The 16,502-nt window shown below is 39.5% G+C and overlaps 2 protein-coding genes across 3 annotated transcripts in view; one reads left to right on the top strand and one right to left on the bottom strand.

The window, feature by feature from the left end:
* The window catches only part of LOC136885008 (inositol monophosphatase 1), an 82,735-nt gene extending 72,967 nt beyond the window's left edge, over positions 1-9,768 (bottom strand). For both annotated transcript variants that reach the window (XM_067157387.2, XM_067157388.2), the window contains exon 1: positions 9,596-9,768. In XM_067157387.2, the coding sequence (XP_067013488.2) occupies positions 9,596-9,751 (156 nt within the window). In that variant the 5' untranslated portion in view covers positions 9,752-9,768. The remainder of the gene's footprint in view (positions 1-9,595) is intronic.
* LOC136885007 (ATP-dependent helicase brm) overlaps positions 1-16,502 on the top strand; it is a 235,026-nt gene that overhangs the window by 84,069 nt on the left and 134,455 nt on the right. The window contains exon 3 of the mRNA XM_067157383.2: positions 15,506-15,649. Within this exon, the coding sequence (XP_067013484.2) occupies positions 15,506-15,649 (144 nt within the window). The remainder of the gene's footprint in view (positions 1-15,505; positions 15,650-16,502) is intronic.

Genomic DNA, 16,502 nt, shown 5'->3' with positions numbered 1-16,502 from the left:
TCAACTAGTGAACTCCAGCGATGTTCAGAATATCTTTTTGCCAATAACCATAAAATATGTAATAAAGTAACAGAGAATGTGACCGGCTGCGGGGCGTAATTGGTTAGGTGCTCGTCTGTTATGATCAAGGTTACTAGGTCATATCCCATCGCATACCTGTCAACGTTCCCGATTTAGACGGGAGACTCCCGATTTTCGACAGTTTTTCCCGTCTCCTTATTATTCTATTATTTCTCCCGATTTTAGCTTATTTTTTGGTGAACTTCAAACATTTGTTTTCAAATTCTACCATTTCAGCTTTGTCGGAAATCCTTCGCTCATTGACAGCTTTCAAATGAAATATCGACGTGTGTTAATAGGAGAAATGCGCGCGGATGTGCGATGTTTTTGATTGAAACCTGTATATCGCGAAGCGTATTTCTATTGTCAATCTCTCGTTCTCGCGCGCTATGTATCGTGTTCGTTCACGTCAGTCTAGTCAACTCTAGAGACTAGTCGCTAGATTTGGAGTTTCTTTCTTCTTCTTTGAAAATTGGTGACAGAATTTCAAAGATAGCCACTAGTGATTTTTCTAGAGATTTTAGGAGTCATTTAGAGACAATTGGGGAGAATTTTTATTTATTACTTGATAAAAATAAGCATTGTGCTTCGTATAATAGCGCGGGCGCGTGATGCAATATATATCAGAGACCGATCATCTCACTCGCATACTTCCTGTGAGATAATAGAGATGTGTAATTTTTAGCCCTGTAGTCTCTTTTGGCAACAGTCATGCTTTGAGACAATAAGTGTTATAATATAAGTACTCCTGTATTGCGCAAGGCATATAGAATACGCAGTTTTGACCAATTGTATCTCCTGATTCCTCCCGATTCTTCCTGATTTTCATATTTAAATCTCCTGATTTTTGTTTTTGTAAAGTTGGCAAGTATGCGCCATCGCAGTCGATTGGCATTTAAGAGACCCACTTCAGTAAAAATAAAAATTTAACCTTGTTATTTTGCTCTTTTTTAGTTTTAACTGTTTTGTCTTTATTGTGTGTGTATGTATGTATGTATGCATGTTGGGTATTCAGCCAGAAGGCTGGTTTGATCCTCTGCAGCTCCGCCAGCAGCTGTCATAAAAAGCCTAGGCGTCACTGAAGAGGCGTACTAGAGAAATGAGGAGTGAGGTAGTTTCCCGTTGCTTTCCTCACCGAGCCAGCCGTTGCTATTACATATCAGTCTGCCAAGCCCACTGAAATGCATGCACCAACCGACCCTATGAGCAATATTTTCACACAAATCATAACAGGGACTGGCTGCATAAGGAATGGTATTTACTAGCATCACTCATACCTCAGTCACTTTCATAGCCCCAGGGACTCTGAACTTTGGAGCGTGGGTTGGCGACCACGGGGTCCTCAGCTGGGTCCTGGCATTGCTTCCACGTACTTGTGCCAGGCTCCTCACTTTCATCTATCCTATCCGACCTCCCTTGGTCAACTCTTGTTCTTTTTCGACCCCGACGCTATTAGGTTTGCGAGGGCTAGGGAGTCTTTCATTTTCACGCCATTCGTGGCCCTTTTCTTTCTATGACCGATATCTTCATTTTTCGAAGTGTTGGATCCCTTCTATTTTTCTCTCTGATTAGTGTTATATAGAGGATGGTTGCCTAGTTGTACTTCCTCTTAAAACAATAATCACCACCACCACCACCAGTCACTTTCATATTGTCAAAGCCAAGGATGAGACTGAGACAGGTCAATGAAAGTAACAAATTTGATATAGCCCATACCAGAAGACAGTGCACTGTAAACACTACATCTCGCCAGCAAAGGCATCTGTTTTTATTGTAGTATAAAAATATAATTTCATACCTTGCCTACTTAGACTTAGTTCCTCCAGTGCTATCTTAAACCAATTTTATTGTATGCTTTGTTATGGAGAAAACATAATAAAGTATATTGAAAAGAAGAGATTAATGGCAATTTAAGGAAAGAAATTCTTACACCTTAACGTTTTGGCTCCTCCTGCTGATTATCATATTTAGTTTTGCATGTTAGCTGTAAAGACACATGGTGTGTACTGAAGAGAAGTTTATTTCATCTTGGATTATCGAGGTAAAAAGAAATATTTAATGCCAAAAAGTATTAACACGAAAAGGCGAAATCATATCCATATTTGCAATAATCTAACACAAAATATTCTTCCTCTCAAAATTTTTTTCTTCGCGCGTGTTATTTTTGAGGTAGTAAATGATTTGAACGTTTAAAATGCAAAAGATCTAATCTGCTCAAATCCTAAACACACGATGATGACGATGACTCCACTTCTTCCTTTGTTGTTGCATTATTACAGCAAATAATAACATAATCATAGAATTGTTTTAGTTGTTCACTGTTATTGAAATTTTACTCTCGCCACTTGCCATAAAAACAGGAGCAGCGCACTATTCGATGCCTTTACTGGAATTATTATTTTCATTGCAGAACGTCTGTTGACACAAAATTTATGTTTATTGGGGGTTTTTGCTTTCGGTGAGGCATGCCCCATTATTTTTCTTTAGGTGTGAGGTAATATCTCATATAGTCACTGTAGTTTCTCCATGCCAGTTTGCAGCCTTGATGTGGAGAGTGGAAAGGAATTTCATGTTGGAGCGGGACTGCTTAGTCACTTTACTGACCTTGTCTCTATTATGAATAAAGTTTCTTTTTCCCTTTCGTTCCTTAGCAATTATCTGATCATAGCACAGGCTGGTTCGCCAGAACTATGTTATGGAAATGCTTGATTGCGCTTTCAGAGCGAATAATACTGTGTACCGTCTGCTTGACTGGTAGCCGATATAGTTCAGTCGATAGAACACATTGGAGAGGTGTAGGTGTGCTCCATATCAGAAATGTTACTGACGAAAGGAATACGAATCAAAACCTTAATGTCACACACGAATAAGTAGTAAAATGCGAAAAGTCAACGAAATCTAGAAGAATTCGAGCTAGTAAAAACATGGCACCATTATACGAACATAAATAATATCGAATTGCATACATTCGGAAGATAGTGGGTTCGAACCCCATTCTTGGCAGCCCTGAAGATGGTTTCCCATTTTCACACCAGGCCGTACCTTAATTAAGGCCACGATCGCTTTCTTCCTACTCCTAGCCCTTCCCTATCCCATCGTTACCATTAGATCTATCTTCGTCGGTGCGACGTAAAGCAACTAGTAAAAAAAAAAACAAAAAAAACAAAACAAAGATTGCTTTTTTACATTGTAATGTATTACTCAGTTCATTGCCGAACATCTTGTATGCTAGAATTAATTATTAATGCACTTTTTATGTAATTTCTGAGGAGATATTGTACTTGAAACATGTTTGCACTGTTTATTGTTTATGGTAGAGTGGAAGAGAAATATTAAAATATCAGCATTTGTTGTGAAGACCTTTATCATTAGATGATGTGATCTTCCTTAAAACGGTCGTTTTTGAAAGTTTACATTTTTCTATAGGTTTTTAAAATTGCTTTCTGTTCATTTCATCCCCAAGCCACGCGTTCTTCCATGCTTTTCCTCTGCATAACATGGCATGATAAACATTTTTTCCAACACCTTCAATTAATTGGTGTTCTGTAGTGTTCATTACTCAGATAACTTCTTCCCCGTTGTCCTTTCCGTGGAACTACACAACTCCTTTGTCGTCGAATTCTGTCCATTAAACGTTTATCAGTATTAGGTTCTTGCTTACGAGTTCAGTGCTAGAATTGGGAAGCCGAGTTGTTTCGCAGCTGTTTGGATCACGTCTTTATTCAGTCTTGAGGGATAGCGTCGGTCCTTAAATCGCTTAACGAGACCAACAGATTATCAGGAAATGATTTTCTGCCCAGCCCGCCTGGTGGCCATGGTCGTTAAGGCGTATGGTCTGACACCGTGGTTAGCGGGTTCGAATCCCGTTGGTGGAAAAATTATGTCATAATGTTGGATAGTAGGTGGTGGTATACAATTTTTAATCAGTAGATTACGGGCGAGTTGGCCGTGCAGTTCGGAGCGCTTAGTTGTGAGCTTGCATCCGGGAGATAGTGGGTTCGAACCCATTGTCGGCCCCCCTGAAGATGGTTTTCCGTGGTTTCCCATTTCCACACCAGGCAAATGCTAGGGCTGTACCTTAATTAAGGCCACGGCCGCTTCATTTCCATTCCTAGGGCTTTCCTATACCATCGTCGCCATAAGACCTATCTGTGTCGGTGCGACGTAAAACAAATAATGTTATTGTAATTATTATTATTATTATTATTATTATTATTCTACCGCTTTTCCCACACCTGTGCGGTCGCAGGTGCGAATTGTGTCCCACGTGGATTTGGTCCTGTTTTACGGCCGGATGTCCTTCTTGACGCAACCCTAGATGGTGGGATGTAATCACTATTGCGTGTTTCTGCGGAGATTGGTATTGTAGTGTATTGTAGTGTGTTGTCTGAGTATGAAGAGGAAAGTGTTGAGACAAACACAGACACCCAGTCTCCGGGCCAGAAGAATTAATCAAAGGCGATTAAAATCCCCGACCCGGCCGGGAACCCGGGACCCTCTGAATCGAAGGCCTCAACGCTGACCATTCAACCAATGTGTCGGATTATAATAATAATAATAATAATAATAATAATAATAATAATAATAATAATAATAATAATAATAATAATAATTATTATTATTATTCATACGAAGTGAAGGTATATGACTGTGTTGATTGTGATTCGTCTATCGAATGAAACGTTAAGCCTTGAGCAGACCCCTTGGTTTTATTCGACAGGAGTAGGCTATGTGGCGACACCGTGTTTCACCCTCTCCCAGCATCATTATCACCACCACCATCATCTTACACCCAGAAGCGCAGGTCGCTCGTGGGTGTCAAATAGAAAGACCTGTACCAGGCGAGCCGAATATGTCTTCGGACACCCCCGGCAATGACAGCCATACGCTAAATAAATATTAATAATGAGGTGAGATGCTTTTTAAACGGCATGTTTTACGGCCGGATGCCCTTCCTGACGCCAACCTCGCTGAGCCGCTAAAAAAGATGAAAGGAATGATGGCGAATGGAATTGGGTGAGGAGGTGGAAGGAATCAACTGTGGCTTATGAATAATAGAAATTGTTCTGGCTTTTGCCTAGAAGTGAAAATGGAAAATTCAGAAAACCATTCTCAGGACAGCCGACGGTGGGGTTCGAACCCACTCGTCTTCCGCATGCAGTGCTTGGCTTCGTAGCCGTACCTCGTTAATACGCGCGGGCACTACGCTCGGTAAATATATATATATATATATATATATATATATATATATATATATATATATTGGCTATTTGTTTTACGTCGCACCGACACAGATAGGTCTTGTGGCGACGATGGGAGAGGAAAGGCCTAGGAAGTGGAAGGATGCGGCCGTGGCCTTAATTAAGGTGCAGCCCCGGCATTTGCCTGATGTGAAAATGGGGAAACCACGGAAAACCATCTTCAGGGCTGCCGACAGTGGGGCTCGAACCCACTATCTCCCGATTACTGGATACTGGCCGCACTCAAGCGACTGCAGCTATCGAGCTCGGTGGTAAATAAATACCTAAATTAATTAATTAATTAATTAAATAAATAAATTCATTTCCTGCCCCCCAGTCGGATGGGGCTCTTTGAACGTTCTCTTTGAACTCAAGCATGATTCTTTGCAACAATTGTTAAATATTCTCAACGATTGTCGAAGTTTCGCTTATTGCTTGCTTCGGTAAGTTAAGGAGCAAAGTGAATAGGAATAGCTTTCAACCTAAAATTGTGCCTTCCTCCTAAGTGAATGAGGAATCTCTCTCAGAAACTGACCCATTTTATATAATGCTTTTGATAGTAGGCTATGCCTAGGATAGTGCAAACATTTCTGTGTTTTGTGCTTGCATGTATCAACCCTTTTAAAGATAGAACATAAAATATACTGAGTGGAATTTCAAATCAGAATACTGTAAATTCGAACTGATTCTGAGACTCGGGTGTTCTATTTTAAACGGTTCGGTAGATGTTGAAATAGCACGAACAGAGATATAATGGCAGTTACGTTATCAATTGAAAAGTCAAAGAGGAAGACTAAACAATTTGCCAACTCCTAAATTAGTACTTCCTTGAAAGTTGACCGCGTTGATAATATATTACAAATTCTTTGGTTGCTTCACTTTTTCAGTGGCAGATAAGGGGTTTAGAAAATTTGTGTAGATATAGTATCAGAAACGCCTATCGTGTTAAGTACGAAGGTAGAAACGGTTGGCGATTTGGAGTCATTCATAGGAAAATGGATTATTGGACCAGGGTTTGTCCATATGTGTAGACATAGAGATATTCTTTTAAATTTGAGTTTTATGGTAGTTTCTGTTATACTGTCAGTCATTTTTTAAAATTTCAATTTTATGATCATTCCTTTTTTTAAATATTGCTGAAAAACACAATAATATTGTGAATTACTTTTAAAAAGTGCAAAAACTCAGTAAACTTTTTGCTAAAAATAGTAGTATTTAGTAAATTACTGTAGAAAAGGACGAGAATTTAGTAAATTGTTTTAGAAACGTGCGATTATTTTGTAAATTAGGCCTATTGATGAAATGTAGAAATTCCTGAAAACTACAAGAATTTTAGTAAATTATTGATAAAAAGTTCATATATTCAGTAAATTTTTGATAAAATTATTATTTAGTGAATGATTGCTCAAAAGTACTAGAACTTAAGTAAACTATTACTAAAATGTAGTAGCATTTTGTAAATTATTGTGCAAAAGTACTAGTTTTACTAAATGATTATACTGTCCGTCAGACTTCCCACTGTAAGTGGGATGGGGTGGTGGTAGAGTAACACCCACGATATCCCCTGTCTGTCGTAAGACTTGGCTGAATGAGGCCCCAGAAGTTCTTAACTTGATAGCGTGGGTTGGCGACCGAGTCCTGGCATTGCTTCCACTTACTTTGTTAGCTTTCTCACTTTCATCTATGCTATCCGGCATCTCTTGGTCAACTCTTATTCTTTTTCGACCCCGATGGTATTAGGTTTGCGAATCTTAAGGAGTCCTTCATTTTCACGCCCTTCGTGGCCCTTTTCTTTCTTTGGCCGATACTTTCATTTTTCGAAGAGGATGGTTGCCTAGTTGTACCTCCTCTTAAAACAATAATCATCACCACCAGCTCAGTAAATATAGACCTTTTATGTAGTTGCCGTTAACTGTCACAGGTTTTGTTGACATTGAATTTAATTTTCATCACTTTTTCGAGTGTCGACATAGGTACTTCATTTTTTGTCAGTAATTTTTTAGAAGTCCGTCACATTCGACATCTGTTAACTGGTCAGTGGTAGACCGCCGGCCTCCGGATCCCAAGATCGTGGGTTCAAATCCATGAGAAGTAGTCGGATTTTTGATGGGAGGAAAGAAGTCTGTTCGACACTCCCATTTTGTTCGATGTCGACATGTTAAAGATTTCTGGTGACATATTTGAAGTGTAGGCGACGAAATGAATTAATACTCGGCCATAGATCGCCCCAAAAGAGACCTAGTTTACTCTGCCATTTGGTAGAGTAAAACGGAACGTTAAAATTGTCGCGCAGGCAGTCTATATGGCGTTAGATCAAAATGCCTGTACACAGTAGGCAAGGCTATATTATTATTATTATTATTATTATTATTATTATTATTATTATTATTATTATTATTAACCCTTTTGATATATCAACGCGAAAGAAGTAATTTAAACCTCACGTCGATGCGTCGTACCAGAACTATTATTTCTTTAAAAACGTTAAACAATTGTGAACAATAAATTTGATTCCGCAGGACTGTTGCATTTTACCTCCTTTAATGTTCTACAAGTTAAGAGCTCGCAAGAACACAGTATTTCACGTTCAATCCAGAACATCTTATCACTCATCACTTAAACTCACTATTTATTAAAATGCTACGTTTTTACAACACATTTGTTGCAGAAATAGATTTATTTTCAGAATCACACACTCAATACATATTTAACGGCATGTGTTCCATCTGCGGGGTATAAAAATGAAATGGCTTTTAGTGCCGGGAGTGTCCGAGGACATGTTCGGCTTGCCAGGTGCAGGTCTTTTGATTTGACGCCCACAGGCGACCTGCGCGTCGTGATGAGGATGAAATGATGATGAATACAACACATACACCCAGCCCCCGTGCCAGCGAAATAACCCATGATGGTTAAAATTCCTGACCCTGCTGGGAATCGAACCCGGGACCCCTGCGACCAAAAGGCCAGCACGCTAACCATTTAGCCATGGAGCTGGACACATCTGTGGGGTCGTAGGTGCGAACTGTGTAGCGCGTGTGTGGATTTGGCCATGTTTTACGGTCGGATGCCCTTCCTGAGGGAAGTAATTACTGTGGGGGTTGGTAGTGCAGTGGGTTGTTTGAATATGAAGAGGAAAGTGTTGAGACAAACACAAACACCCAGTCCCCGGGCCAGAAGAATGAGTCGGACAATTTATAAATTATACATAATACTCTTTAAAAAAAAGAAATCGGAGCTCCTTAAGGTATTTATCATTGCAATCACTTTTTACTTTAGTTAAATCATTTTAATTCCCGCATTTTCATAGTATGGAAACATCCTGGATGTACTTCGTCGTTATTTTCTCTATATATGCATTCTTCTTCGTATCATCTTGTCTTTACTTTCATTATTTTTTATTTATTTTACTTACATGTGTATTGTAAGTATTGGTGTGTTACAAAGGTACTGTATTGGGCCTCTTGCCTGTGTACTTTCAGACAGACTAATACATTATTATTATAACCGGAAAAGTATACGTAAATCATCACCATCTTTTCCGAAGCTTTTCCTACATCTTGTTGGGGCCGCGAGTGCCAACTATGTCGCCCATATGGACACGACGGGATGCCCTTCCTGACGCCCATCCTGTTAGAGAAATTGTGTGTTTCAGTAGTAATGTTTTGTGTGTATATATATATAAAACTGTATTGAGATAAAACATTTAGCACCCTGTTTCCAAGTACGAGGAGGAATTAGTAGGACGCGGTAAAAATCCCCAACCCGACCGGGAATCGTGTTGGGGGCACTCTGAACCGAAGGTCTCGACGCTATTTAGCTAAGGAACCGAGTCTAGATTAAACTTAAATTAGGAAATGAGTATCTTCATTCACATGTCTGTTTTCTGGGAAGACAAGAAAATCATTACTCTCTTCAGAAGACAATGAAGGGGCGTTGCCACTGGTGTCTCACCAAGGCGGGGTTCGTTTCCCGGCCTATGCATGTGGTATTTTGGGAGTGAAAAGATAAGTCCCTGTGGATAAAACTGGACATCCATTGGCTATGATCACAATATCACAACTACAAGCTAGCTTCTTCGTCAGAAGGATAGGAATATAGAGCCCGAATTAGATACCTTGGATAAGACTCTCCGAGCCGAAAATATAACCTGTGTATACTGACATGACAGTTCAAATTTTAGGTTATAAGCAAAGCGCTGCACTCTCAGAGACAGTTTCTATACAATGTTTCCTTACACTACATTACACCTTCGTTTGATGAATAGTTCTTAAGCATTAGGTAAACTGTTCACTTACTTTACCAGCTTCTCGAGCTATCTCCTCCGCCACCTCAAGGTAATTTGCCATTTCTGCTTCAGTGCACATGGTTGTTTCCTGATTTTCGTTCGGTTCACAACTGGTATCCTCGTTCCAGCTGCACACTGTTTTTATGCTTCGTTTTACTCCAAGCATGCGTGGATGAGGCTCGTTTCTAGTGTAATAGTTCGCGACTTGGACGCTGTGTGGCGTCTGATAAAAAGGATTACATCATCTGTTACGTCAAATTGTTATGTTTTGAAGGAACATCTGTTGCTTAGCACGTGGGGAGTTATCCTCTTTGCAATAGTGTGAATAAGTACTAGCGTGATTGGTAACTTTGTATCTAGAGATAGTTAAGTAAATATCAGGTAACACGATGAACTATCAGAAATGTTTTTAGTGGAATTCGGTTTTGACAAGACGTGAAAACTGTTTCGTTAAAAGAACATTTTTTACTCATCGTTAACAGCTGTATGTATAATGAGAAGGAGTACTAATTGGATTCTTACAAGTTGTCACTTCTTTTCCTTGCTAGACCTATGCCTCCCCTAAGCTCTCTCTCTCACACACACACCGGAGACATGACAGATACTTTTTTTCCTGTGTATTCTTTATTTACATAAACTTCGCTTTTTATATCATAAACCCGTTTATTGGGTCTTTGTGACGTTTAGGCTACACGGCAGAGTTTTATTTTGTTCGCGATTTAGCAGCTTCGATTTTATTGATCTTTAATTGGGCCGGCGAGAACTGTTGATTTGGTGCTAGGCTTCTGTACTCAGAGCACCGCCGTCTCGATCCTCCTATACTGCCTGCTCTATGCGAGCCTTTTTGCGACTACGCTGCGACAAAATTTCTCCGCTAGATGGCAGACATAGACGCACAATGGTCTAAACTTATTCTAATGACGACAGCCTACAAAACACTATGCAGTATGGTCATATGTTCACTGAAGCTCGTAAATTACATCACTAATATTAAATATCGGCAATATTACCTGCACGAAGTCGCAGTTGGCCTCTTCATGCACAATTTAAAGATTTTCCTGGACGAAGGCTTGGAGTGGTACCGTACTTTTTGTGTTCTTGCCAACGCAATATGAAATAATAGAGGTCTTACGAACTTGGCTAGGATAATATCTCTAACATTTTGCTGATGTTCTTTGACCTCACACTGTAACAAAACACATTCTGAAAGCTTTTTTAAAATATTTGTTTTAAGTCGCACCGATACAAATGGTTCTAATGGCGATGATGGGATAGGAAAGGTCTAGGAATGGGAAGGAAGCGGCCGTGGCCTTAATTAAGGTACAGCCCAGAATTTGCCTGGTGTGAAAATGGGAAACCACGGAAAACCAACTTCAGGGCTGCCGACCGTGGGGTTCGAACCCACTATCTCCCGGATGCAAGCTCACAGCCGCGCGCCTCTAACCGCACGGTCAACTCGTCCGGTATTCTGAAAGGGAACACGTCGCAAGTCCTCGTATTACGCTCATACGCTTGAAGGACTTCGACAATAGGGCACATCAGTTTAAACGAACTCCTGGAGATGCTTCACCAGAGCAACAAAACTAGGTTTTGGGTATCGAACTCCTCCTCTGCCCTGATGTATAATCAGTTCCATTTAGAGGTGTCGAAGCTCTAGGCAGTGAGATGTTGCTGACACAAATGTTACACTCCATCCTCTCTTCAAGAACACGAACCTAGTACCCGCAAGTTAGGATTTGATTTCCTGTTACTAGTTTGATTGGAATATTATCGTCTGGATATCTGAGGTTTTCTACCTAGGGGCTTTACGTCACACCGACACAGATACGTCTTATGGCGACGATGGGACAGGAAAGGCCTAGAAGTTGGAAGGAAGCGGCCGTGGCCTTAATTAAGGTACAGCCCCAGCATTTGCCTGGTGTGAAAATGGGAAAACACGGAAAACCATTTTCAGGGCTGCCGATAGTGGGATTCGAACCTACTGTACTATCTCCCGGATGCAAGCTCACAGCCGCGCGCCTCTACACGCACGGCCAACTCGCCCGGTCTGAGGTTGTCCAAAATGTCTAAACATTAAGGCGTTTTGTGATTGTCCGTCACAATTTTTATCACAAGGAATCCACTATCCTCCACGGCTTTAATCACCTTCTGGAAAAAATCCGCAGCCTTTTTCCAGTCATTCGACCGGGCCAGGAATGGAATGAATGAAGCCCCCATCTAGCAGGGAGGATAGGAATTGTGCCGGCTGGCGAAGCCTGTCGCACCCCTCCGGGGCAATGATTAATGAATGACAGATGAAATGAAATGATATTCGAGAGTGTTTCTAGAATTAAATATGACAGGGAAAATCGGAGTATCCGGAGAAAAACCTGTCTCGCCTCCGCTTTGTCCAGCACAAATCTCACATGGAGTGACCGGGATTTGAACCACAGAACCCAGCGGTGAGAGGCCGGGGTCTTCCGCCTGAGCCGCGGAGGCTCCATCGAATTCTGAAATAAGGTGTAAAGGCACAGATGCGAGAGTAATCTGAGGATATCCAATTACTTCCTTCATTAGGTCCTTGCCTAGATAAAGCCGACAGCCGCTTTTCTCTCAATTCTCTTCTAGACGGTACTTCATGGAGTCGTATATTTTCTGGCTGCGAACAATCTTGCCGAGATTGGCAACATGGTATACAACAGTTGAATATTTCGGGGAAAGAATCTGAAGTTTCAGTTCTACGAAAAATATACCTTGCACGAACGGAAAGAAACAAGTACCAACACCTTAAAATCACTTTCGAAATATCTATAAAAATAACATAATTAATTCATTTCACAGTTCTATTCAAAAGATATATCTTGTACGAATGAAAGTGACCAGACACGTTTACTCATTGTACAAAATAACTCAGGTTTTCACACACATTCATGCACCAATAATACTGTGCTACACCCACACTGACAGCGAAGATTGTGCGTCTACTGCTGCACTCTTACGGCGATTTGTAGAACTATTGGTAGTCGCGCCTTCCTGTGTTAAACTAGTGGCATAGAGCAGGCAGTATAAGAGGATCGAGACGGCGGTGACTCAGAGAGTTGCGGGATCGATTCTCCAACTAATGTCAATACCTAAATGCGAGAGATCGAAGTCGGTAGGTGTTGGCAGTTTTTTGCCTCGTTAAAAAACTTTTCAGAACAGTTTCCCAGCAGTCTGGTTTCTGATAATAGTAGTAGTAGTAGTAATATTAACTTTTAATATAGATTTCCTTTTCCAAAAACCGAAGATATATGTTGAAGCAATAAATACAGTAATACAAATCTTCGAAACTCTCAGGACTCGATAAACTTTATGGGAATGGAAGTGAATTTTGTATGAGGTTGCACTCATGCCTTCTCTTTTGGACCTTGCGTTTCACACTTCTCAATATCCGTAAATCAGCGCTCTTGTATTAATGAATGAAAACGTATTAACATTCGATTTTACAGCTTTTCAATTTCAAAAGGCACAATGCATTATGCTGTGCTGATGTCTTGAATTTATCTTATCTTGAAATGCCAGCCTTGTCTCACTTTAAGGCTAATGTTAGAACAGATTACACCCTGCTGCCGAACGACCTTACATGTTATGTAAGTAATAGTGTTGTTCTGCGTAACAGGTAAGGAACTAACTGTAAGGGAATGGGAAACAAAATTCTCCTTCGTTTTGTTTTAAAGACACTCATGAATAACTAAGTAGAAAAGTGTTTACTTGTTCATTGTTCTTGAAACCTCGTTTCACTTATCAGTATTGTTGTACCCATCGTTGAGGGAACCATCAGTTAGCATTTACATTTCTTTCGACTCCACATGTTGCTGACATTCTGAGGGACGTAGGTGAACAGCTTCTGCTTGTCAGCGCTTGTCGTGACGTTCCTGTTTCCTGACATATTTTAGCCTTGTGTAGTTTCACCGTTCTTACATTTCATCTCTTCCTTCCGACATGAAAACGAAGTATCAGGTTAACATTCCAAATTTACGGAGAGATGTACAAAGCATTTAAAATGTTCAAATATAATGAGGAGATGTTATAAACAGACATATTAGCATATACGATTTTCTTTGTGTTGTTAAAGCGTTCTCTCTGCCCTCCTTCCCTTGAATACAGATCACAAGAATCCGGTATAAAAACGAAGTGTCAGGTTAATATTTTAAATTACAATCTGATGTGTGTACAAAGCGTTTAAAACGTGGCTAGGACTAATCTTTCACCCAACTGCCAATAATATTTTCATTACTTTTCCACTGTACCAAAAAAAGCTGGTGGTTAATATTCTAAATACATTTTTAAGTTTTATGTTTCAGATATCCTCTGAACCCCCAACCCCCATACTGGTGAATTTTTTGAACACTGTAAAATCCTACTCACCCTTATTCTAAACTTAAATACACCTATCAAGTTTCATGAACATTTGCTTATCTGTTTTCCCATGATGCTGTAACAGACAGACAGAAATTAAACTTACTTTGTTCTATCCAGCATCAGTGATTAAAAGATGAATAATTATTGCTGTTAAAAGTTTTAAAAATTAGATAATTTCATGGATGTAGTATATTATTTACTCATTTTGTGATGTAGGCTGTATTTTTGTAAAATTATCCATAGAGATGGAGTTGTGTGTGTGTTTTTTTTTTGCACTTGAATCCATAGTAGTGCTTTTTACCTGGGGGAGTGGGCTTTAGTTTATCATATTTCTGACACATCAACTTCTTTCAAAAGTTTTACCTTTTTTCATCCTATTGGTGTTATTGGCAAGTATGTGTGTGTATTTAATATTCATTTTTAAGTGTCGTCCATCATAAAGAGACTTCAAATGTTGGAATAATTTATTCTTCTTTAATATATACTTGTGTACCAAATTTCTAATGAATAAATACTCTATTCTAATACAGTTTGAATCTATATTATATTGAAGTAATTCTGGATGTTTTGGATTGTGGATTCTTTTTCCCACCAACTTTCTTACTAGATTTTGTCTGTCTATATTAATCACATGCTTAAACATCCAAAAGCACTTCAGTATCATCTGTGTAGTCCAGGGTAAGTAATATATTTTAGATATGACTGTATGAGATACGTATTGGATAAGAGGGAAGATAAAAATAAAGCGACAATTCGTAGTGTAGTCTTGTCAATCATCTGTAGTTAGGACATTTGAAAGGTAGATTGCATTAATGTTAGGCTTTCAAATGCATCAAATAGTTTTATAAACAAGTAATTAAAGCATATGATTGATATGTTGAAGTTTTGAATATCAGCAAGAAGGATAAATATGTATTGTATTTTATTGTGGATTATTTTAAACTCCATTGAATATATTTTGTGTAGGTATACAGAGAGATATTTCCTTGTTTAGTAACAAGAATGTAGGTGCAGTTGTGCTCTTACTATTTTTTGTTAGGTATTTTGATGTGTTATTTTCCTGTTTTGAAGGTATGGTTGATTGGTCTTCTGACAAATTTTTAATTTTGTCTAGCATTTGAAGCAGGAGATATTTAGTTGTGATTCTGCTTTTATGTTAGCATACAGGGGGTGGCGGTTATCAAGTTTGCTATCCTAGAAGAGTAATTCTTTATTCACTCTCATTTATCTGCTTCATTCACTCAGTGTTCACATTGGATGGAAGAGGCGAAGATCTTGTAGAGAAAATTTCCTAAACGTCCATTATATTAATACTGCTGTTCCTTGAAATTTTCATATTAGTTTGTTGGACGTTCAGCATGATTCTGAAGATGGCATTATTGTATTTCTGCAGGATATTATTTGTTTTAGTATCTTTGATCTGTTAATGGCATTTCAATTGGAGGTTGTCATGTCTTCACATCTGATCATATGACAGTAATGTGGGTGGAGTATTTGGTCGAACAGTGCATAAATTCCAGTGTTGGTTGTAAACTTGTAGGGTGCTCCCATGGATAACCTGAACGCCCTGCAGAGGGCAATCGACTCGATGGAGGAGAAGGGTCTCCAGGAAGATCCACGGTACTCGCAGTTGCTGGCGCTGCGGGCCAGGACGGGCTCCATGGACCCTCCACGCACCGTACAGGTTGGTGTGCCCGCTGTGTTGTGGCCTGTGAGTTTGTAGTGGTTCCAATCCCGGACAGTCCATCTCTCAGCGAGTGTAGTATCCTTATCAAAAACATTGTATGGGTTGTGTAGTTGTAAGCTTGTATACAGGAGATGGTGGTTTGTACCCTCCCTGTGGGGCTGTACCTATTACAGCCCTGGCCACTAGCTTCCTAATCCTAATCCTATTCCTTTCTTTTCTTTTCCCAGCATTGCTGAAAACTTACTTGTGCTAATACTGTGTTGAACTGCTAGCAAAAATAGCAAATCTCAGTAGTGGTGAAGTTGGTTAGTTGTAGGTTGAGAAGAAAGTATCTCTAGAAATGTTGTTATTGCCCTTGTCTGTTGTAGTGTAACAAGAGTAATACTGTAGAATTGAGATATTTATCCACATGTACTGAACAAATTAAGAAGGAAACTGCAGATGGAAATAAAGGCACCTGTCTGTCTGATTCTGAAGAAAACTTGTATAGAATGGAAAAATTTGGGGTAGAGAGATCACTTCTGCACAAAGAGTGTTCAAATCATTAACCCTGCTCACGAATGGTTGATATTAGTTTACAGTGTTTTACTTGATATATCTAAAAATAATCTCATTTGTATCATCACTTATTCTACAATAAATTCATTCATAAGCTACCAGTCTATTCATTATAATAGATAGAACTTTTCAAAGATATTTTTGATGAAATTTACATTACATGGGTTATAGAGAATTACAGTATCTGTTTTGATAGGACGTCGCTGGGTGATGAGTCACATGCAGGTTTCTGATTGCTGTCAGCTGTTAACATTGCTATGTGCCCTGGAATATTAGGCTACATTTGGCTTCT

Source organism: Anabrus simplex, chromosome 13 (genome assembly GCF_040414725.1).
Source record: "Anabrus simplex isolate iqAnaSimp1 chromosome 13, ASM4041472v1, whole genome shotgun sequence".
Taxonomy (NCBI): domain Eukaryota; kingdom Metazoa; phylum Arthropoda; class Insecta; order Orthoptera; family Tettigoniidae; genus Anabrus; species Anabrus simplex.
This window is presented reverse-complemented; position numbering and strand designations above follow the sequence as displayed.